Raw genomic sequence first — 26,014 nt, forward strand, 5'->3', positions numbered from 1 at the left:
TATCACCTGTTTCATTCCTTGGATAATCACCTTAGAGGACGCCGGTTCAAATCCCTAGTAGAGGTACAAAAGGCACTTGATACCTACTTCGCTTTACGGACCACCAAGTTCTACCGCGATGGAATCCATGGCCTTCCAGAACGTTGGCAGAAGGTCGTCGATGCTGATGGGGACTATGTTTGATGTTCCAGGTACGTACGTCTTCGGTGACATCGATATTTGAAGGTGGTGGGTGAAAACGCGACAGAACTTTCTTGGTTACGTTTATATATATATTATATATATATATCCCGTATGTTCGTCCGGGAGACAAAAAAATCAAGAACTATTTGATGATTCGCAGTCAATTTTGGCCAAGATTTAGAGGGGCACAATTTAGGAATCAAGTTCATTGATAGAGGTAATTCATCCATCGGAAATGGTAGAAATCAACCACATCCGGTTTTAACGTTGATCACTATAGAGTAAACACCGAAATAGATAGCAAGAAGAGATTTTCTGCAATTGATTAAGCGTCCAAAGAATATATTCCAACTCCACTTTAATCCCTCTGCTAAAACCAGACGTGTTAGAAATCAATCAGTTAATTGCATATTAATCGAAAAAGTATCAAGCCATACAAACCAAACTCCATGTGGTGTAGACGTGACATTGCTATTAGTTTTAATCCCAATAGACACGAATCATCCATAGCACCGACTGGAGTATAATGCAAATTGGCAATTTTATTTCGGTATGTGTTGATATATAAAACTTTCTGGTACAATTTTTCTTCTTCAATCAGTTCTAATATAATTTTACTGGGTACTTGTTCCTCATTTGAGATAATTTTTTTCTACAAAAATGTTATATATATATACAATCTTTCAATACTGTTCAATACTATACTCTTCCCAGGGGTGGATCCAGTGGGGGGGCGATTGCCTCCAGAAGAGGAAACTTTCTTATATATAAATGAAACCCATCCCAGAGTTTGGAGCTCTAAGTAGCAGTATTACAACCCACTGCCTTCCCCAGAAGTCCGTCCTGGATCCGTCCTTCACTCTTTCTTAATTTAATTGTGTTTTTTCTAGTATTCTCAATCGTGGATAACAACTGCACAAAATCAACTCTTTCAATGGCTTTGTCAAATATTTCAAATACATCCTTTTCTTAATCCAAGGTATAGTAGGTAGCACGAGAATTACATTTTCTAATTTTTAATATGTGTCACGACAGTTTGGCACGTTGATACGGTTGTCCTTTTTTTATATCTTCTAAATATTCTTATCATTTCACCTTTGTTTCTTCGTTCAATTTTCTTCCAAAATATATTAGTTCGTTCTAAGCAGCGGATTAAACGGTCAATCATACTTCTTAACGGTCAATCATACTTCTTGTTCCTTTCTCTATCAACGATAACAATGCATCTGCTTTCATTTGCTTCTTCTAATACGCCTGTATCCCTGCAACTTCACTTTGCTATCCATGATACGCGTAGGATAAAATCAAGTAGTTAGAATGCTTTCAATTTCAGCATTCCTACAATGATTTTATGTTTGACTGGAAGTTACCTGGGACCCAATTTGCCAATATGTATCTCCTGTTGCAATGATTTACGTTATCATACAATTTATAAATGCCCATATCAGGTCAATGATTTTGAACGCAAAATTGGGAAGAAGAAACACTTCTTTATCTTCTCGCAAACATAAATAGTTCGGGACACCGCGTTAAACTTTCTTTCACATTTCTTAAGTCAAAGCATGCCATGTTGCAGTTCTTAATGAGCTATTTATTTGTGCAATATGAACAAAATTGACTGAATAGTTTGAGAAAATGTTAATAATAACAATAATAAAGAGTAAACTACTTCATGATTTTTAATGATTTATGCCATAGTATGGTGTTGTTAGTGAAACAATTTATGAGATGCTGGTATATAAAAAAAATCGCCTGAATCGTGTTTGAGAAAATTGTCCTGAAAAGAACTTACCCCAAAATCATATTATCCTTTCTGTATCTGGATTGTTAATGAAATATTAATTTATGAAATATAAGCAAAATCGTTACAGGCGTTTCCGAGAAATTCACAATTTTTTGTCTTATATCCTCCAATAACTACCCTTATTTTTGGAGTAGGAAGAAATTCAACACACCCTTTTCCCTGAAGAATTTCATAAAACCCTTAAGTAGATTCGGATATGTTGAACGTTATAGCCTCTAGGCAGTGTTGTAGATATATCGCAACAGACGAACAGACGGGCAGACATAAAAAAAAAACCTTCTTCTGCAAGTAGGAGTCATGAAACGTGCAAATCCGTCGAAATCTTGAATTTTCTTTTCGTGATTACCATACTTCCTTCTCTCCTTTCGTTGCTCGAAAATAATAAATAAATAAAACTATTTTCTGCCCAGGTCCGTATCCAAGGAGGGTCTAAGGAGGCCAGGCCCACCTAAAATTTTACTCTTCCCCTAAAATTTTCACGGTAGGCTTGCAAATTAACTATAATATGGTGATGAACTCTAATATGGTTGGATCGAGCCCTCCTAACTTCTACCGGCCCCCTCCCTACATTTTTTGGGCTGGCTACCGGCCTGTTTCTGCCTCGTATTCAACAAAATGGGATAGGAAGAATTTTGAAAAAGAATAGTAATATAATTTCAGCCTGGATTTTGACTGTCGTGTCTCAACACCTACTCATTATTTGTAATGGAAAAATTCACATTATTCGTCGGAAAGGTCAGATCGGCTGGTTTGAATCTGAATGTCTTCATATTACAATACGGACACTGGAGGATTTGTTTTCAGGAGGAACGAAAAGACCAACACACACAAGCGCAGTCGCGAATATACACATGTATTAATGCATGCACAATAATGCGAGTACGCCATACGCGCATTGCATAATTTTATTAACCACAGTAAATGTACTATAGTATTTAATATAAATATATTAAATAGTATAGTACTACAGTACTTAACATAAATATACTATTACTCCGCGTCACCCGAATTGGCGTATGGCATCAGCCAATAAGCTCGCAGTGTGCTGTTACTGAACCTTCAAGGAGGAATCTAATCATTCATAATTGATTTTGTTCGTATTTGTGGACAATTATGAATGATTAGATTTGTTACTGTTTGGTAACAGCGTACTGCGAGCTTATTGGCTGATGCCATACGCCAATTCGGGTGGTGTCAGTAAGCAATTATAGTATTTCAAAGAATTGTATCCCATAAGAACATTCAAGGGTGGGCAATTGCCCTGCCTTGCAGACGGCCATGCCTTGAAGTAAACGTGCTAGTGGCGTAAATAACGGGCTCGTAGGACTCCCAATGAGGGAAGTTCACTTAAGTGTCAAAAACTGACTTTATGATCTTAAAATTCACATTTCAGGTTTCATATTATATCACATTTTTTCTCAATATTTTTATGTAGTCTTCTAATATTTTCAGGTAAGTGCCTAAAAAAATAATTTATTGTGAACACACTGTATAGAGAATGAAATAATAAACAGAAAGGACTTTAGAATATTCAATAATTTTCAGTTGAGAGTAAATTAAAAGAACAAAATGAAGCTGAAATAATAATAATAATAATAATAATAATAATAATAATAATAATAATAATAATAATAATAATAATAATAATAATGTGCAATTTTTTGTAATATGAGCGACTAATGACTGATGGAGCACCTAAAGTCAAAAGAAATGTTTTCTATTAATGTATAAATTTTGTGTGTCTTCTGAACGAGGGAAAAGAGGGGAGGGGCGCTTTTGACATTTCCTCGGGGGCTGGGATGCATCCTTAGCTAGAGTACTGTAACTGTATTACTATGACTTCAGTATACAGTATAATGTAGTGAAAGAATAACTATCCCAAAGATTAATTGTCAATTCCCTTCTAAATATGTAAATGAGACATAATTAAATCCTTAAAGAGAGAGAAGCCAACAAAAACAGAATAGGAAAATTGGAGTAACGCCAAGAGCAGAATTGTGGCGACTAAATTTCACGGCAGCACATTTTAATTAATTGGTTTGCAATATGTTACTGTGTTTCGAAACGGAGTGAGAAAGAAAAGAAAGGGGAAAAAATGATGAAATGCCAAACTACATTCTGAAAATTCCGATTGCAAATTTCCTATCTATGCAAAACAGAAGCTAATTCACTCTACTAAAACACAAAGCATATCAAACAGTAAAAATTAATCTTCTCTTGGTAAGAAACACACACACACATATTTGGAGCTTCATTTGGGGTCTGTATTTCAGTGTTCATATGAAGACAAATGAGAACAAGAGTAATTGTAAATTATACTTTGGCATTCTCTTATCTCCTTCAGAGTAACAAGGAAATTAAACTATGCCAATGCACAGAATAATATTAAAGAATGTTTATGTTTTCGATGCATTCTCTATACATAAAATAATAAGTTCTGACTGACTAATTAATGTATAGACCAAACTACTTAAGTTAGAAACTTCAAATTTGGATAGTGCATAGAACTTGTGACGTAGGATGCCACTAAGGATTTTTTTCTGATATTCGACGTAAAAGAGAGAGATGGAGGGTTACAATTATAGTATTATAATAAGAAGTTTGTCTGTCGGAATTCCTTAAGGCTATAAAAATGGAATTTCTATTTTTCACTTAAAATAACTAAGCGCCTGTTTCAGCTTTTTATTTATTTTTTTTATTATTTGACCTAGAAAGGGAAGAAAAAGGAATAGGGGTTGCAGAGATATGCAAAATATTGTTCGCAGTAACCCGTGGGGGAATTTGCTAATTAATCATATTGTCTTTACATAAACAGTCCAATTAGTTTCCATTATCCCCTGACGTTACTGAAACCCATTTTACAGAAAAATAGATTGGGTGGCCTACATGTAAAGGATACTGTCATACGCCTACGAATATTTCTCACAACTACATCACCTAATAGTTACTATAGATAATGAATCTTTTCTAGTTATTTACATATCATGAAAACACAATGGGTTCATATGAAAACTACTCACTGTTGTCATAATATTGGATGGTGTATATAAGCCTATTGCATGCTTGAAATCACTTCGTTACGCTTCTCCACCCACTGTTTACCTAAATTTCTTAATAACAAAGTTATAATTCGAGATTTTGAGAAAATCCTTCTTGGTGATGCATACATTTTGAAGCCCGATGAGTTTAACGTCGTAAACTGTGTCCAAACATACTGAACTCTTAGAAAAGTCCTAGAACTACCTATTACTTCGTTATATTGTAGGAAAAACAGGAAACAAAATATCTTTTTCTTCTATTATTTCCTGTATAAGTGTGAATTCAACAAAACTGAAAGACAGAAAATGTGCGACTAGGTCGGAATTTGAACTATGCTTACTCTGCCGATGCGTTAACTACTACTGTGCCGAAATCGTTCTTAGACTAGCCACACATCTTCACGCTCAGTTATTCAGAGACGGTCTGGATAGCATAATGGCTAGTGTATCGGCAGTTCCGTCAAGATAAGAAAACTTCTTCGTTTCCCAGCCTATTCGGCACTTTTTTTTGTAATCAATCTTTGAATTTCATTTAATTTTATCTGCTATTGTATGTAAGTAGGCAGAATTGTGAGTTGATTCACCATCTTGAGACAATCTGAAAAAGTAGTGTTATTCCTGTCTAGAAAACAGAAAATGTAGTGTATTCCTGTCTAGAAATAAGAGCGATGAAATTTGACGTGCTGACCACACAATTAATACTAAATGGTTTGTTTACTTTGTATTCTCTCATTGTCTTCGTGATACGAAAATCAGAATTAACAAAGAAAAGAATGCAATAAAGAAATTTAAATATAATGTAGACCCTATGCAAGACGACTCTTCGTACTTGAAGCAAGGACGTCATTTCAGACATTGCTTGAGAGGGCCAAGAGCATCACAGACATAAGATTTTCAGGTTTTGTACTAGTATATTAGTAGACAATCAATTAAAGTATATGTATTCCTCAAACTCTTGGGGGAATTTCCTCCTCCTGCCACACCTAAATGACGCCCCTGTCACAACATTCACCAAATTTGTAATAAGTTTTTCATTATGGCAACACGCTGTTTAATCGTGAAGCGCTCCATTCCGACCCGTACAGAAAACAAATGAATATCATAGATGACTATTAACCATAAAGATAACAAATGAAAATCGTGTAACGTTCAGTGCTGCCATAATGAAAAATGGCGGGCATTTCAAAAGTTGGTTCTTTGTGGTACATCCTTTATAAGGATATGAAGAACAAAATCTAAAACCACTTGTTAAAGTTTTCCTGCCAATATTTGTCTGTAACTCATAGAAATCACTTTCGTTAGAAATGAGAATGTTTGGTAAAGTTCGGAAGATTTGTTTTTTAACGCAATCTTGACAGTTGTTAACAGCAAGATAAACAGACAATTATTATAACTTCCTAAGATAATTACATCATAGAATGTTTAACGGTAATAATGAAGAAGAAAATGGATAAGCAATTTTGGATAAAGACAATTTAATATTTAAAAATTAGAAGCATTGTTGTAACAATATTCTTTCATAACCATAGCAGCACTTCATTCTTTTATTTCCATTTTCTTCGGGCTTACACTTAACACTTTCTTTAAAATTTCCTTATTTTCTCATCTTCCACAATCCTCTATACACACATATTAGCATCCTTCTACTTCATCATTCTCTGTCCCCCCTTTTTCACCCTGAAAATAACAAATTCTTTGGTAAAGTATCGCAGCAAAATCTTTGGGATTGGAAGAATACCAAAGGGTTTGCGTCGTGAAATACCAAGGAATTTGTTAGAATTCCCTCACCCTTCATCTCATCATCACCCACTAGCAAGTTACTTGATAAAGTATCGCAGCAAAATCTTTGGCATTAAAGGAATTCCAAAGGGTTTGCTAAGTGAAATATCAAGGAATTTGCTAGAATCTGGTTCTCCGGCGTAAGATCGTATGGTGCATATGATCTTACGTCCCTCTCCAGTCAAAAGTAGGCCCTCACAGAGGTAGAGACCTTGACGAGGTTGTGGGGCTTTAAACCAACATCTGCCTGCACCAAACTTCTTAATTTGGTATGAATGAAAAATAATATATTGCTCTTTTCTTTGCAGGTGTACAAAAAGTAGAGATGCAAAAAAGCCGGCTTTTTTGAATCGATGGTTTTTTTCACATAAAAAGCCGGCTTTTTTGAAAAAAAAAACGAGAATTTTGGAAATTTTGGCTTTTTTCATTTTCATGATTTTTCTATCCAAATAGCTTTCTTATAGTATATTCTATAGTTAGATAAGATTTCCACGACCTGAATGCCATATTTAGCTCTGTAATTCCCCATCAAGATGGACGGAGCACATATTTTACGAATTAAAGCTAACATGAAGAATGTAGTATTTGAGGGCAATTTTACAGGTTATTTAACTTTATTTTAACTTTTGAGTTATCGACATTTTTTTCCTTCTCTAGATCATTTTAGTTTGTCATCCGTGTTTCATTTCTAAGAGCTTAGTACTCCAGCTTCTAGCACGAAAGTTAAACTTACGTTTTTCTATATATCCGTCAAAGCATACGTTTTTCAATATGTCCGTCAAACCGTATTTCCACATTTCTGTTATACTGTAGTTGTGCAATGATTTAGCAATAATTTTCCAGATACAACCTTGAATACCAATTTATACAAATAATCAATAGCGGATTTAGAAAAGTACTTTGGGAGGGGTTTCTCTGATTGTTTCGTTTTCTAAAAAGTCCTAATTTTATTTGGGAGGTGCTTGAAGTTTATGAGTACAGGCATAACTAATATTTCGTTTCGTTTATATGTTTAGCAATAATCTTCCGGATACAACCTTGAAGATCATTTTATACTCAGAATCAGTGGCGAATTTAAAAAAGTGTTTTGGGAGGGGTTTTCTTACTACTAATGTTTAGTTTTTCTAAATATTCGTAATTTTTATTTGACGGGAGCTTAAAGTTTATGAGTAAAGGCATAACTAATAGATATTTCGTTCGTTTTAGACATTCCACAACTTTGGAGAACAGGCTTCAGTCCGAAAGACCGATCCTCTAACCTTCGCAAAACCGTCACTGCTGGTAATTAGTAATAATAACGATTTAAAAACAATAAGAAAGGAAGTCGGCCAACTCCTAGTCGGCCAGTACACGCACTATTTCTACATTCTCAGGTGGAATGAAGGAAGGCTTTGTCAGAATGGTCGAATGCTGGGTTGAATCCCGGACTTCCCGATAGAAGCGCAAAAGCCAACCACTCAGTCACGTTTGTTGTGCAGTTGTATTTAGCTTAACTTAAATATATTCCGTAGTCTTTTTTTTTTCCGTAATGATATGTTGAATCCCTCTTGTTAAAAATTCAGAAAACTTGAGGACTGGGTAAACCGTGATGGTGGTCAAGGGCGCCCATGTTGTGGTTTCCAAGGAGGGGAAGTATAAGCGACGTTTCAAAAATAGTTTCAAATTTTGCTGTAACTAATGTAAAAATCCTATTGGATTTTCAATATTCTGAAGTACATTTTCCTCTAGGGGGGGGCAAGCGCCCCCTTAACCCCCCTGATGGGCGCCCTTGATGGTGGTTATAAAAAACTTGACTGTAGAATTTCAAGAATATACAGAACCATGTGCAGCCTTTAATTGTATCATACAAATCTAAGTATTTCTCTTATGTTTTATTTTAATTTTATTTTGTTTCAAAAAGAGGGTATGGAATATTTTGAAGTAAAAATACTACATACAATTTTGCTAGTTATTTGTGTATTTTTTGAAAGAAGTTTTTACTCTTAGGGTTGGCTCGTTTACACCAGCTGTTTTTTTTAAATAACTGGTTTAAACTAAAAAAATTAAAAGAACAAAAATGTGAATCGTGTTAACTTCATAGTGACGTTTCACATGTCAAACCATCTGCATTAGTCTTATTTCCTTTTCACCTTTTAATCAAGGTGTCCCATGTTCAATTCTCGGTCGAACCACAACCCTTCTTTCATGTGTAAACCAAGTACTCTTTCGGATGTCACTTTAAGCGAAAGTCTTCTCCTTGATAACCTCGGTATTACGTAAGGATGTTAAGCCTAAACATACAAAACGAAACCAAATTATATATTTCTGCATGCCTGTTGTTTTATAAAGAAGCGAAGGTTGCTTAAATATATTGATTAAAATTGGTAAAATTTATCGATTGCCTACTTAGCTTCCAACATTAGCTTGGATTGGACTTTCAATGATACCTACATACTAAATTTGTAATTTAATACCTCAGTTTTAGAAAAATAAACACACTGCTGAACAAGACTGCACTTATTTAATATAAAAACACATTTACACGTGACGTTTCGATCTTCTATCCAAGATCCTCATCAGACGTACACTCACTTCTGATGAGGATCTTGGATAGAAGATCGAAACGTCAGGTGTAAATGTGTTTTTATATTAAATAAGTGCAGTCTTGTTCAGCAGTGTGTTTATTTTTCTGATTTTATTCGCAAGACGTTGACTATGATTGTGTGTCACTCAGTTTTAGCGTACTGATTATAATACGTTGACCTTTAAATTTTACATGCAAATTAAATTTTACAGGATTTTCCCGTTATTGTTTTACATTTAAAAGAATGACGGGATTTTCCCGATGGCTAGAGCGGGAGTTTCTCAATTTAAGAAATTTACTGACCGGACTTCTTTAAGCTTATGGGACCTCTTCCAGCATAACCCCGTTGTTGAATAATAACACCAAGGCGAAACAAACTTATTTCTGTGAATATGTAATACAAATACATAAAGCAAAATATCTAAATCAAAAAACCTGGTTTAAACCCCAAAAAAGCCTGGTTTAAACTGCCCCCCCAAAACGGGTTTTTGGCATTTTCAGAAACAACCATGGTTCTTGCCAACTCTGCTTACTTTTGTATATATGAGGTTAAAATGTGTTTATTATATACATTGGTTAATCCTTTGGAATTCATAATGTAAAAATGTTGAAGTAAAATTGTTTAAAATATCTTTTCGAAATTCATGGTTTACTTTCGAGGTTTTATATTATTATCGGCATCAACCACTAATTAAATGACTTTCTGTGTTATAGAGAAGCGAAACAAAGTCTGCTTTATCGATTTAAAGCAGAATTTTGAAAAAAGCCCAAAATTTCCCAAGCAAAAAAGCAAAGCAGAAAAAACCGAGTTTTTTTCCAAAAAAGCCGGTTTTTTTCCGAGCCCTTGCATCTCTAACAAAAAGTCCAGAGATATTTTAACCAGATATTAGTTGTGAATGTTACAACAGCTGCATATAGCAAACCTCTGTTGAACAGTGGAAGTAAACTTATTGGAAGTCACTATATGAAATTAGTTAAGTTACCATGCTCATAACTTTTCTGAGGAGACCCGTAAACAAAGAAAAAAGTACTATTTAACATGTACTACAATAAAACTCCGGATGGTTGATGGTTCAAAAACAGATACACCAGAGAAGACACTAGCAGAACTAGCAGAATTCTAGACATTTTGTCTAGAATTGGCAAAGAGTGAAATATTCAGAAAATCTCACTTTCGTAATGGGAAGGTTTTGTTACCTAGATTTGTGGCAGAGGGCTAAACCTCTTGGAAACAAATACACGTATAGCTCACATCTTCATGCGTCAACTACAGTTTGTGAGAAAAGATACAGTTTGTTCTCGAATTGGTAAGAGAAATAAGATATTCATGAAATCATTAGTTTCGTACGTTAGAGCAACACTAATAAAAATATTTCGTAGGTGGCAGCACCGTTTTTCAAGCCATAATGTGTTGCGTTGAAGCATACTTGTACACCCTAAAAAAAGTTTTCTAAGAACAATGATATTCTCTACAATGTTGAGTAAGATTATTTGCAAACGCTGTCAGAAGAATAGTACCGGTACTGATGTGAAGTGTTAAAACTATTTTATCTTGTTAAATTACTATAAACAGGAAACTTGTGCACTACCAAGATAGTTTAAAAACTCAGACTTAAGATGATGGGGGCAAGAGCACCACCGACATAAGACTTTCACGTCTTGTACTAGTATATTAGTAGAAAAAGCTTTAAAGTATATAAACAACTTCAGATGACAACCAAGAAGATGACGTCGTCGAACATTGTCAACAATCGCCAAGTGAAGATCAACGAAGTTAGCCGACATTTCAGGATAAAAGGAGCCGGAACACCGCATAGGGCATCCATCTCCACCGACTGATCATCTCCTCTATTCTCTAAGACTCCTGGTCTCTACGAATACCTTACCATTACCTAGGACTCCTGGTCTCTAGGTTTTATCCCCCTCTCTAAGACGCCTGGTCTCTGAGAGGTACTTACTACACTTTAATAGCAAGAGTCTTGGTTCCTGTCACTCTAAGACGCTTGGTCATTGGACTCCTACAAATTCATCAGCAAACCACCAAGATATTTGAGTGACTTACATTTTATCTGTAATATTTATTACTACTGTATATAAGAAAGAAGAAACTTTTAAATAAAAGGCGGTTGGGATAAGTCTAAATTCCCATATAGCACTTTTTAACTCTACTCTAAAAAGAAAGAATTTTAAAATACATAATTATGATGACAAAAACATATATATTCACCTAAATTTGACGTAAGGATCACTGAGTCCGTCGATGTCCATGGGCAGGAGATTCTTTCCCTCGATGAGAACTATTGTAACAACAGAACTCCAGATCTGACTCTTCAACCTCCGGTTAATATCCGACATCTTGGTATTTCGCTGAAAATACTGAAATAGAAAGAGAAAATGTTAACTGTTAGACATTTACTATTTTAGATCACACATACATACTAGGATATTACCGGACTCATTTCAGTTTCACCTATTTTGTGCAAAAGAAATTTATGTACGAGAATAATAGTCAATTTGAATATATACTTTTAAGTCAAAGCACGACACTTGTGCTACTCTGTAACTTTATAATAGGTGTCTCGTAAATCGTCATAGACTAAATCTAATTATGACTTTTGTTCATTTATTAATATCCTGGGAAGAGCTTTGGTAATGTTATTCTGAAATTCGTTTTAAAATAACAAGGAGGAGTGGCATGTTGTTCGTCAGGTTGTAAAACATGCTATCAAACATTTTCCATATACTTGTCCATCTGGCAGAGCAATGACTCTAGCTTCTCTCACCAAGCATACATTTAAAATAATCAAACTTTGGTAGGATATCAGATTAAACGACACTGATAAAACTGGACGGAAAATATGTCAACTCAGTGCTATATAAGCTATTTTAACTGCAAAACATCAGTTTCTGTGAGCATCCTAAGCTGAAACTCGTGAAACCTACTGTAGTTCAAGTAATTTGAATACTATGAACAAACAAGTATAAATTCTATCTAAAGATCCATGTTTTAAACTACGCAGTATTTTAATTTAATTTAATAAGAATAAATTTATCATTGCTGGAAATACTTCTGGTCTCATCTTTATCTTTCAAATACGTTGTGAAAGCGCTGCACAATTTTTGAACATTTAAACGTAGACAGGGTTTACTTTAGGGTTTATACGTAATTTCTCAAACTGCAATAACTAAGTTTCATTTGAACATATTTTTCATTAGACATTAAAATGAACGACGGAAGTAATTAGCTGCCAAGTATATCACTTGCAAATCAGAAGAGCATTCCATTGGCTATTTATTCTCCACTATGGACAGAGTTTGTTACAAGTATCCTATGGTTTACGCAGAATTTAGTCAAGGGAAGGATTCGACCACTTAATCTGAAATTCTTTCAGGACACATAGGATGTTTCTTTTTCCGTAATATCTTACTCAACAAGGAGCTAAATTTTCGAACCCCCTTGTGTACGCCACTACATGTATCCATAGGCGTAACTAAAGGGGGACCAGGAGTCGCGAGGCCCCTCGAATACCGTTCTCCTTGGTTCTTTCAATTCTCAGTGAGAGGCCATACCCCCTCCACTTCAGCAAAATACTCTAGTTACCGCCATTGTATATATCAGGTAAACGTTCTGGCTGAATGTGGACTCGAACACGTTCATCAAGTAGCTGGGTAGGGTCACAAACTCAGCAGAGCAGGACAGGATGGCCAAATATAAAATATACATATATGGAACAATGGCGTGTGTACTTAAAAGTTCCCGAGTTCATATAATTTCAGGTATAATACAACATGACACATGTTTATTTTTTATATCTTACAAGTTAGTTGAGGGAGGTTAAAACCCTGAAATTCCCCTTGCGTACGCCACTGATACGGAAAACTTGATTTTAGGGACCTGGAGTGATACGATAAGAAATATAATGTATAAAAGAACTGATTGTGGCCTCATTACAAAGCAGTTAATTTGCACATATAAATTAATATTTCTCCGACATATGACGTTCTGGTTTCTTGTGTCACAAAACCAGACTCTTGACAAAGACATTATTGTGATAACTACTCTAAGGTCTTTTCAAAAAGCTGCTACTTGCAATGCCTACAATGAAAAAAAAAAAAAAAAAACATAGCATTAGCTAGCTCCACAAACCGTAATGCAGAAATACATACATAACATGTTGACTGGTTCAAAATTCAACATATGATTCTACTAGAATCTATATATATAGAAATCTTATTAGAATAGCTAAGCATTGCCGTGAACTTGGATGGAAACACGTAATTCTTATCTTGCTGCGACCGCGTCGTAAGTAGTAACATATTCCCGCCATTTATATATCTATACAGAGCTTCTTCGTAGCTAAGCGGTTAGCGTATGCGTCTTCGGCGTTGTAGACCTGGGTTCGATTCCCGGCGGGAGCTCACATGGCTTGAAACCTGCCGAAACTCCACGTCTCATATAGCCTATCTGGTGAAAGGGAACACTAAACTCAAGAATTATGCCATATCTATACTAAAACTACTTGCGAAACAGCAGGTCATTCACCGTAGAACTTCGCCGCATGGTATCGCTATTATTGACTGACAGCAAGCGAAAAATGATTTATCAGATTTTCAAAATATAATTTAATATCAATACAGTTTCGTATTTGAATTTAAATGTCTGGATGAGTAGGATTGCATTAAATTAATTTTAAACACATTTCATCCATACGTTTCCTATTATAATGAAAATAAAGTGCATATTTGAACTGCAGGATTTTAGATTTGCATAATTGATGGAGTGAATTCTTCAAGAAATCGGTAGTTACAAATGCGAATCGCCAATGGCAGCGATAGGCTGCCTAATAATTTACGGAACTATACATCTTTTATGTGAACAGTTGCTGAAACGAACCGGCACAACCTGGAGGTCGCTTTAATTTTTTTAAAAAAAGTAAAAGCAGTTTAGTTTTCAGGATAATTTACTTTGGCTAACTTGAGTATTCAAGGCTGTGAGTGACGTATATTCAAATTATTCAGTTCGAAAATCATGACAGTTCCGTTAATACTAGATGTCTGTGTTAATACAGTACGTTAAAAAGTTATATTTTCAGGACTTTCTTCAGGAAACTTTCTCTGAAGTACGTCTCGTCCCACTTCCTAATAAAGAAAATTGTAGACTTATTGACATATACATATACATCTACTGGGAACATGAATGATATAAGATTCTCCTATCACCCGACACGAGAAATAATCATTTAAGTCGAGAGATTATCATAGATGTAACAATTCAGTATCATTCAAATCGCCAAAACAAGAATACTGGGTAAACTTAACACATTCTCATGCACCATTTTAAAGAAAGAAAGAAAGAAAAAAGAACGTCTTGTTTACTTCTATTTTCATTCATACTTTAAGTGCAATGCAAAGAATAAACACATAGTCTAAGATATGGTCTTTGCATTGCTGAATTATGAGGGGGAAGGAAGTTAGTAATCGTAAATAACAAAACAGTACTTGATGAGTAATCGGGAAACCACAATCCATAAAACGAACTTTCCATGAATGAACATACGGAAGTTATTAAGGTTCAATATTTTAAAAAGAATAATATTACGCATATTAAGTTGGAAAAGTAGGCCTATATCGTGTTGTTGCATCAGTAACATTTATTTCAAAAATATACGTAGGAGTCACCATAAGATATATAAACATAATGCTAACACCCGATGTATTACACGATTTTTTTGCACTTTCATTTGCGAACAGTTGACTAAGTTATCCCTTGGCGGCTATACAAGTACATAGACATTAGAGAGAGAATTATGAATGTACGTTATTATGCAAACGAAATTTACACAAAACAGTGCCCCGAGTATGGACCCTATAGTCTACATAATCTTAAGGCAGAGTTTATTATTTAAAAAAAAAAATGCGCATCTAATTTGAAATTAGCCTTCCTCTTATGTTTATGCTTGCGAGTCATGTTTATGTAACATTTTTTTTAAAAAAAAGAAAAAGACAGAAAGAAAAAAAGTTCCGATGGAAGTAGGTTCCCATAAGAGTTGAGTTGAGTTGATTTTAGTTTAGCGTCCCGTTCAGCAGCGAGGCTATATGAGACGTGGACCTACTGATTAACGTGGAATCCGAACCACATGAGCTCCCGCCGGGAATCGAACCCGGGTCTCCCGCGCCAAAGGCGCGTACGCTAACCGCTTAGCCACGAAGGAGCTCTAGGTTCCCATAAGAATTCTTCATATTAATTCCTAGTGAACCTGTGCATTTCTTAACCTATAACACGAATATTTCTGGAGTATTTCGACCAGACTTTCAGGAACAATTTTAATAAAAATGGGAATAATAATAATAATAATAATAATAATAATAATAATAATAATAATAATAATAATAATAATAATAATAATAAATAATAATAATGTCAACATTTTTTGAAACAACTGAGGAAAACTTTCTACATTGATAATCCAACAAGCTAATTAACTATTGTTGGCAAATTCTGTTATCAATTGCGTGTAAGAGCATTATCTGGGCTTGATGGAGACTTGAACAAATATTTAGATCAACGGACTTTCAACAAATATTTGGACAACTGCGTTTCAAGGCGCCATCTCCTCTCTGCTTCACAGTCGAGCCAAGACGACATTCCTGGTTGAGTATGGCTTCGAATACAATCCTCAAAAAGTATAGGCCTAAGGCACTCGAGAAAAAGATTGGAAATCACTCATATAGAAGATTTCAACTTCAGATGCAATACGAAAAATTTTCGAAATAAATATACCAGGAATATTAAACACCTAAACATAATGTTCATAGGGTGCTGCGGTATTTAGGAAATCAATTGGATTTACATGCATTGACAGTTAAGTAATTGAATATTTCGATTGGGTATTTTTTTTAAAAGAAAGAAAAACGGATAAAATTTATGTATTGGAAGTATTGAGCACACAGTAACACAGAACCATCTCAAAGAATTGGCGTTTGAAGTTACCAAATCACATTCGAGATATTATAGGTGAAAAAAACTTGCAGATTATTGAATTAAAGGGGAAATATCGAAGAACATTACAACGTGAAAGGTGTTTGGTATATGGGCAAAGGTTGTCTTGTAGGGCGTGAAGATTCAACAGGGGAAAAAAAATACAGACCTTAACAACATTATCAAACCTTGAAGTCGGTGAGATATCTTCAGGAAAATATACAGACAGCATCTGAAAGAAAAATGCAAAACGAATAAAGAAGCACAAATCGACACGCATATTTTATCACAATGGGTAGAACATTCGTGAAGTTGAAAAAAGCGTAGAATAACGATGAAGAAGCGCCGCGTACTGTGAAAAACATATCTTTCATCAGTGACGTAGGTAGACCCCCTAAAGTTTAATCACTCAGAATGAGTCTTAAAGTCTCCTGATATTGTGGCGTACGAAAAAAAAATCCAAAATTTTAGGTTTTGGTGTAATAAACTTTTGTCGCCTGATAAAAATAGTTTAAATAACTCAACAAAAAAAAAGTACTGTTCATCGCACTAAACTTTCTTGCTCCAGTTCCTTTAACTACCTAAATCATGTGCTGCAGTTATCAATGAAACATTTTCCTGTGAAATACTAACAAAATTATAAGTTGTTTTCGAAAAACTTTCCTTAAAAAATTATCTACTACTACTTGTAGATTTTTTCATAAATGACTTATGCTATATGTTAGGGTTACTAATGAAATATTGCATATGAAATAAAATCGCATGTTGTATATTCCAAAATGGTAAAAACCTCACCCCCTAGAGTAAACTACCACTTGTAAATATTCTCATGAAAGATATTTATACAACATTATAGGAGTATTAATATTTACTTATGAAATATGAAAAAAATCGCCCGAGTCAGTTTTGAGAAAATCTTTCAAAAAGAACTCACTCCCAAGAATAAACGACCCAAATAGATTTTTACAGGACAAATGAGTTCTCTATTGACATATTTATTTATTGCCTCAATCGTTTTTCTTTTTTAAAAAAAGTCTAAAAAAAAACACTCCAAGAATAAACAACCCCTAGTATTTTTTTTTTCTGGAAGCGTGGATCTACATTTTAACGTGCAATCCGAATCATCATAATTAGTTGAGATTTTAATGCTCTCAGACATGGAATCAAACCCGGAAACATATATACCAAAGGCGCACGCACTAGCAACTAGACCAGCGGAGAGGGCTACTATAATAATAATAATTATTATTATTATTATTTGCAGCATCAGATGCTGCTGTTCTCCATTTTCTACCCGCTAAAATGAGGAATTACAGTAGTCCTTTATTATAGGTAATATTTAAATTTAATTAGAAACACTTTTCAAAAATTTACATTTTGAAGATTATAGTACCCAGATTTTCAGTGAGGGTCAATTGACCCACTCGATCCCACCTGAAGACGATAAGTTTGTTATTAAGTAATCTATGAGCAACAACTGCTTCTACACTACGACTGGACATATTTTGCAAAGTGCATTTGTATAATAAAATCACCTCGGACAAAGCCCATAATGTAGTTCAATGAAATAGACCGAAACGTTTAAGGCTATATATAGCCTACAGGCAAATAATGGGAAGTACATATGCATATATAACAGTTAATTTATTAGTTGTATCAATGGTTAAAGAAATAGCAAAATCGTAATGACGGAAATCCGTTAACACTACTTCCTCTGTAGAAATCATTTATGCATCCTGAAAGGATATGATAAAAATAGTTACATATCAGTGAAAGCTTTGGAGTGACTTAACTGTTTTCAAATGACTGAATATTCATTAAGTCATTATTATACATCAATGTCAATATTTAAAAAAAAAAAATCTCATTCACGGATATTGTTCTATTATAATCAGGGCCACATGCAAATTTTCTGTTCTCTACTGAAATACTGTATCTATATTCTCTACTATATAATACAGTACTTCAGTGGTCATAACTTCACCTTGCTTAAATTTGGCGTTTTTTTTTTTTTTTTTTTTTTCTGGTGGGTGTGCTGCATGCAAATCAATGCAAGTAGTTATCCATACTGTGACCTGAATCTTATGATTAAAAAAAGAATGCATATTTCACTATTAATTTAATTATGATCTGCTTAACGGGATATCTCTCCATGTCAATGGGAGCATGGTGGCTCATAGTTGAGCGCTCACTGTGGTACAAGGAACCCTTGGTTCGATGCTAGGCCATGCGAATTTGTGGTGGACAACGTCATGTCCATGAGCTATCGCAAGGTTCAGTTTCCTCCAACATTCCCATTCGACAATTTATTTTCGTAGTCATCCACTGTCCTCAATTAGTCGTCTCCTTTAGGATAAAGCGTAGACCCTATATTTGTACGATGTTAAACCAGAAACCTCTGTTGCACGGAGCCTTTGGTTCGACCTCAGTTCCCGCCCACCAAGCTTTGTGGTAGACCAACATCATATTCGTGGGTTTTCTCGGGGTTCTGCCGTTTCCTCTCTCTTTCTTAAATTATTTTCAGTCATTATCACCATCTCCTTTAGACTCAATGCATAGTCGTGGAACGTAAAATTTCATTAATTTTTCCTTCGTATCAACGAGCAAATGGACAAACATAAATAAAATAATAACACTTAGTTCTTAATTGAATTTGCACTAGAAGTGTAAGTTTACCTTTCATCATGAAGTGAGATTTTTAAAATCAATAAATAAAATAAATAGAAATCATTGTTTTTGATCAAGTGAACGTAGGCGAAATCATTTTACGCTGGAAATAGTTAACAATTGAACAAGGGAAATAATTCAACTGCTGAGATTGAAAAATATTCCTTAAAAAGTTCAGTCTTATCAGAATGAACGGTCGCGGGATTCGAACCAAGACCTCCTGACTGCGAAGTGAAAATTTTTCCTCTAGTTCCACAAAACTTTGCCTATGGCAAGTGTTGAAACTGGGGCAGAGTAAAATTGATGTCCAAGGAGTAACGTGAGGTTTATTGAGGCTAAAGGATCAGAAATACAGTGAAGTTCAGATTAAGGTTTAGTGAAAATGCCCACTTTTGCTTTGATACGTCAAATCTTATAGTGCACCCTAAAATTTTTTCTTTATTTTGACTAATTAGTTCCGTATAGCGTATGTCGAAAGCCATTAACTAAGTTTTAATTGCGTAACTTACTACTGAATAAACAAATCGCCTTTGAATTTCCAATACCTTATTTTAAAGTTTTCAAAACAAATTGTTTCTCGAAGGAAGAACCACTAAGTTACATTTTGCAGTGGTCAAGATAGGAAAGTTTAATGCTGAATGATTCATAAGAAGTCCACGAAACAAACGTATTGCATGACAATCGACTATTAACGTTGTTTCAGTTGTAGGAAGTTGTTCTTGAAAAGAAAAAGTGAGCAATCAAAAATAGCACAAGAGTTGCACGATTTCCTTAGTTCACGAAATGGCTTGGATTAGCTTCTACTAACAAGTAAGTACTGCGTACAAAACACGGTTGATAGAACTTTTACAAAAACTTATCAGTAAATCAAATGAAATATACTGAAACGATTTTAAAAAAAGGAAAAAAACCTATAGCAATTTGTACTAGATCGATTAAATAACAGTAAATTCACGGTCTTATGACAGAGATTTTTAATTTTCTTTAAATTACACTAAAATACGTGAATCATCTAAAGGCCCACACTGAGCAGCAAACATAAGGCAACTGACAAGCAATATGAAGACGTTTACACAAACTATTCAGCTGAAATAAATCAAATTAAGTACCGGTATTTGTAAAGCACAAGTGGAAATCTTTTAGTTTTACGTCCTACGGTTATGCCGTGTGGGTTAAAGGATACGATGATGATGAGAAATAAATGAAATGGTGGAATGAAGAAAGTGGGAGGAGACCAGAGAACCCCGAGAAAACTCACATACACGATGTTTGTCCATCAAAAAGCCCACTAGGCGCGAGCTGGGATCGAAGCAAGGACTCCACGTACCAGAGGTGAACACTCTACCACTAAGCCGCCGCGGCCCCTCTAAAGCACAAATGGGAAATAAATAAATAAGACTCTTCACAGCTCGGTCACGGATAGTTTTCGATCACTGGATCTCTATTCTGTTTTAGTATCTACTTAATCTCATGATACAGTGTTCGCTAATATAAAGAGTCCATCTACGTATATTACTAGTCTTGACAAAGCAGAATCAAAGTTGCCGTCGACTACGGTGGAAGCACAGCTTTATAGCTGCACAGCATGGTGTTGCTACTGTTAGTGAAAAACGTAAACAGTCGAGAGTCACAGTTTCTATGAGGTGTAGTTTTTATATCTATCAACATTAGACACTTCAATACGTAGTGTAGTAATTTAGACACGCTTCATTTGAAAATTTTGAAAGTGAAAATTAGGTTATATTTGAACTGAGGCATCTGTAGCTTTGAATTCGTTGAAGATTGCATTCTTAAGGGATTCAGAGGTTTTAGTAGGTTATTATAATTAAAGACTGACAGTTAAGGTAAATCATATTTTACCATTGTTACATCATCGATAAATGATATTTCTTGTAATCAATCTCCTTATTTACTAATATATGGTTGCTTTTTAAGTTTTGTTCACTTTTCTGTTAGAAATACAAATTATTTCTCGCCGTTATCGTAGAATGCAGATCTGTGAGAGATGGAATTTACTTCTACCGAAGGGGATGTGTCACCAACCCAGGAGGTAAAAGTGAGCGGAAATGCGGGGAAACGTCGTTCCCCCACTTCCAAAAATATTTATAGCATAACTCCACTTTAAAAAATACAATAGGCAAAGATAGGCACAGGGGACGGCATGACGTCATGCGTTGCCCTACCTTTTCAGATCCACTTTTACTTCTGCACCAACCAAATACAGCAGTCTCCGAGTATCCGGCTCGTGGCTATCCGATCTCCGTATTATCCGGCCTAGTTTTCTTTTATAGTAAGTAAATAAGTAAAGCCACATTGCCACGTTAAATGAATCTTGTAGCTGTCATAAAAGAAAGACTTTCAACCCGATCTTTCTATTTACTCTTTACATGTTACAACTTCTTGAAGGCAAGAAAGGTTTCTCCACACATGCAGCACTGTACTCTAGTGGACAAACAGTGAACCTCCTCATTAAAAACGTGTATTTTGGCGCACTTCCCCTCCCTGTCCAAAAGAATCTGTTGTTTCGGAAGCGGCGAAACTAGTTTTTCTTTTATGTCAGCGGGAGGGCGATAGCAAGTAGCAAGCAAGACGTACCAGAAAGTTGAGCATCGTTCAACTCCTTGCAAGATGGAACAAATGTTTTATGACCCTTTCAAGACTGTGTACACGGTGAAATATGGTAGGGTTTCAATCTTTTTTTTCTTTTCTTTTTCTTTTTTTTTCTTTTTTTTTTAATGACAGCTACAAGTTCTAACGTGACAATGTGGCTTAAATCACAGTGTTGCATTGACAACATTACCAAGGCATTGGAAGCAGGCGTCTGCTACAATCCTCCTTCAGTGTTCTGTTCCTTGTTCACTGTTTCGTCAGTGTGTAACGGTTTAATGGACCTGCTTGCCGCTGTTCAGCATTATAACTGTACAGTACTGTATTTGTAAATTGTTCCTGGGGTATGTTTAATGTTCATAAAGAAATGAGTTCATAGAACTCCGGCCTATCCGGCTTTTTTGTTATCCGACCTGCCCTTCCGTCACATTAGGCCGGATACTCGGAGTCTGCTGTATATGGAAAGCACACTCGATGTTGCTATGAATTCAAGGGCTGCGACATGCTTCAAATATGACCCTGTCGGGTCGATAGATATTGAACGGCCATTTACAGGGCTTAAACGCATTTAACGGACAGATAAACACAACTTGTGTGTAGGCAAGGTAAACAAAATGCTATTTGATACCTTTCAGAAATAAGCTACGGTGTTGTATGGTATGACCTCTATTAAGTGTCAATGTAGGGTTTATCTACTATTAAAAGAATTTTATTTATTTTTAGAAAACGTAATTTTTGGTCATACTGTATTCATTAGTACTGATTAGTAGGGTACAAGGTCTGTCTTGAAAGTAATGTCAGTGAATTTATTGTGACGCGACTGTAAGTCGGAGCGCGGTCTAACCGTTTGAAACATAGCGGAGGAACCCAGCTAAGCAGCGCTCCATCTCTCAGTGCGCTCCGAGCATCCGGAGAGTAAGAGGACGGACGTGTCCGTGAGGATTGTTTTTTGATCTTGTACAGCGGGGGACACTTCTAAATGGTACAGCCATATGGAGATTTACGGCTAAGGTGTACCATTTAGAAGTGTCCCCCGCTGTGTGTATTTTGACAAGAGTTTCCATTCCTCGATTCGGTACTCTACCAGCAACTCTCTTAGAAAATGTACAAGTGAATATGCAGCGCTCGTTAGAACAAAGACATGCGATCAAGTTTTGCGTGAAACTTGGCAAGACCGCTACGGAAACTGTTACTATGATCAAGACTGTTTACAGAGAACATGCCCTGTCAGATCGGCAAGTGTTTCGGTGGCGTAAGGCCTTTTTGGAAGGCCGGGAAGAGGTCGATGACGAGGACCACGCCGGACGGCCATTCACGACCACCATGTCTGACAACATGACGCGAGTGAGGGAACTGTTGAACTCAGACTGACGATTAAGTGTTGTTTAACGGCCGACATGTTAAAAATTCCGAAAATTCAAGTTCATGAAATCGTTACAAACCATATCGGCATGCGGAAGGTGTGCGCAAAAATAGTTCCAAAAGTGCTCACTGACGACCAAAAGTCACGCCGCGTTGAAACGTGCCAAGAAAACCTCGACATGAGCAAACGTGATCGAAAATGTTTGGACAACGTCATTACAGGTGACGAGACTTGTATTTGAAAATGAAATGAAATCTTTGTTTTACGTCCGACGCTTATGCCGGTTAGGCTAAAGGAGACGGTGATTATGAGAAATGAATGAAATGGTGGAAAGTGGGAGGAAACGGGAGAACCCCGAGAAAATCCACAAGCACGGTGTTTGTTCACCACAAAGTCCACACGGCGCGAGCTGCGATCGAACCAGGGACCCCAAGCACCGGAGGTGAACGCTCTAAAACGGAGCCACTGCGTCCCCCTTGGGTATTTGAACATGACCCGGAGACCAAAAGGCAATCATCGGAGTGGCACATGCCCTCGTCCCCTCGCCCGAAGAAAACTAGGGATGGGCACGAGTCGAGCTAAAACTCTACCCGACTCGAAGCGAATTCGAGTCGAGTCGAGTTTGAAAAATGGCTCGCTCGTTTTAACACATTTTGAAATAATTGCCTGATTACACTGGAAGGCGAAAGCTATGAGAAATGTAAGCAGTAATGTGGAATATTTTTGGTTTTGCTCACGAGGTGAGAGACTGCTCGCATCTCGCCTAGTCTCGATTAACAAAACGACAATGGATTTTTATAACGAGACAGTCTAATGGATTTTTATGACGAGACATGTCGTGAGCACTAACATAAGTATATACTGTAGTTCTCACCACCAAGGCTGAGACCTGCACGGTGAAAGTTTTGAGCCGAAGCAGAACCCCAACCCGTGTAGGGATGTTAACCGGCTTAGCTCGGTTCAACTGAGCGAACAGCTCGAGCCGGCTTGGTTGAGATGAGGCACCGACTCGGCTCAGGTGAGCCATCGTCTCGAGCCGGCTCGGTTGGGGTGAGCCATCAGCTCGGTTTGTTTTGGCTCGTGTCGGTTTGGGTGGGTGAGCTGTTGGCTCGGCTCGATAGGGAATGAGCTGTGAGCCGAGCCGCTCGAGCCGTTGAGAGCCCTAAACCCGGACCAAGCAGTTTTGAACATGTATGGCCGGCGCCCTCTAACTTTTAACGATTTTTGGTTCGAGCCCGGATACTTGCTCCTGCGGAACTCATACCCAGAACCTCGTGAACGATGTCATTGCCTCCTAGTCTTCACGACCACCGAGGTCAGCAGTCAACTAGTTTTTAGTATTCAGATACAAACCACCTATCTTTCACGTTTATACACGGTGTTGTAATAATAATAATAATAATAATAATAATAATAATAATAATAATAATAATAATAATAATAATAATAATAATGTTATAGAAGTAGTAGTATCATTGATAATAATTATATTGTCTATGTAGGATACTTGAAGAAAGTACTTGAAACTACACAGAGCATTTGGCTCGATTTGGCTCGTTTTGGCTCGACTCGACTCGAAACTCGAGTCAAATTCGAGTCGAGTTGGAGGAAATTTTTCGAGCCGAGCTCAAAGATGTCTGTTTCGAGTAGAGTTTCAATGAAAACTCGCTCATGCCCATCCCTAAAGAAAACCAGGACGAGCAAATCAAAGATCATGCTCATCGTGTTTTTTGATATCCACGGACTGGTACATCACGAGTTTGTAGAACCTGGACCATTGTGAACTTCAAATTTTATGTGGAAGACCTCAAAAGACTGAAACACAGGGTTCAACGCAGCCGGCTGGACATCGCAGACAACTGGAAGTTACACCACGATAATGCGCCGACCCAAGTGCCTTCATCGTCACTGACTACCTGGTCAAAGCTGAGGTTCCAACGATCGGCCAGCCTCCGTACAGTCCAGACTTGATGCCCCCGACTTTTTTCTGTTTCCACGCCTCAAAATACCCCTGAAGGGCAAGTATTTGGGGACAGTGGACGGAATCAAAGCAGCTTGCACCGCAGCATTGAAGGACATTCCCGAGGACTACCGCAACGCATTCGAGAGCTGGAAGTCCCACTGGAGCCGATGTATCGAAGCAAAAAGAAACTATTTTGAAGATTTTTAAAACCTTGTAACGACAAATTCAATAAATGATTTTTAATCGACTTACTGATATTACTTGCAGGACAGACCTTGTATTTTATTTCCAACTTTATGTTTGATACGAACATTTCTTTGATTCGTGATTTTATTTCTCGCAAATTTGTATACTATTTACATTGGGTACTTATTGGGTACGACATTACTTGACCGACGAGCAGATGGCACACCGTGTTTCATGGTGGCGTGAAATGTTGAAAAAAATTTCAAACTAGAAAGTCTTCCTCTGTGAATAGTATTGTGACAGGTGACGAAACTTGGCTCTATTACTATGACGTCCCGACCGAGGCTCAAAACAAAGTATGGGTATTCGAAGATGAGGAGATCCCCGTGGCTGTTCGAAAGTCCACATCAATGAAGAACAGAATGGTGGCGGTATTTTTAGTGCGCGAGGAACTGTTGAGAAAGTTGTCTTAGAAACGCAGAAGACTGTCATAGGGAAGTGGTATACCAAGGAATGTCTGCTTAAAGTTCTTACAGCTCTCAAACAGATGCGTCCAAACTCAAGGATGGACACATGGTTTCTTCACCATGCTAACGCTCCAGCGCACCGTTCAAAACTGTGCTCAGAGTATTTAGCCAGCAATGGACTAAAACTGTTAGGGCACTCTCCGTACAATGCAGATCTCGGTCCCTGTGACTTCGCGCTTTTCCCCCATGTGAAGACAAGACTGAAAGGAAGGCGTTTTACAAGCAATGACGCTCTACTAAGGGCTTGGGACGATGAATGTGCCCAGATCTCTGCCGAAAGAAGGCAGAGTTTCTTCGACGACTGGTTTCGAAGAATGGAAAAATGTGTAATGTATGGTGGAAAGTAGGTTACTTC

General features: G+C 36.6%; 1 protein-coding gene across 5 annotated transcripts in view; it reads right to left on the reverse strand.

The window, feature by feature from the left end:
• Mctp (multiple C2 domain and transmembrane region protein) overlaps positions 1–26,014 on the reverse strand; it is a 955,910-nt gene that overhangs the window by 60,034 nt on the left and 869,862 nt on the right. For all 5 annotated transcript variants that reach the window (XR_014129216.1, XM_081746500.1, XM_081746491.1 and 2 more), the window contains one exon: positions 11,595–11,743. Coding sequence is in view for 4 of the 5 variants with exons in the window: in XM_081746500.1 (XP_081602626.1) it covers positions 11,595–11,743 (149 nt within the window). In the remaining variant the exon portion in view is untranslated. The remainder of the gene's footprint in view (positions 1–11,594; positions 11,744–26,014) is intronic.

The sequence above is a fragment of the Thermobia domestica genome, chromosome 2 (genome assembly GCF_964235325.1).
Source record: "Thermobia domestica chromosome 2, izTheDome1.hap1.1, whole genome shotgun sequence".
In the NCBI taxonomy this organism is placed as follows: Eukaryota; Metazoa; Arthropoda; class Insecta; order Zygentoma; family Lepismatidae; genus Thermobia; species Thermobia domestica.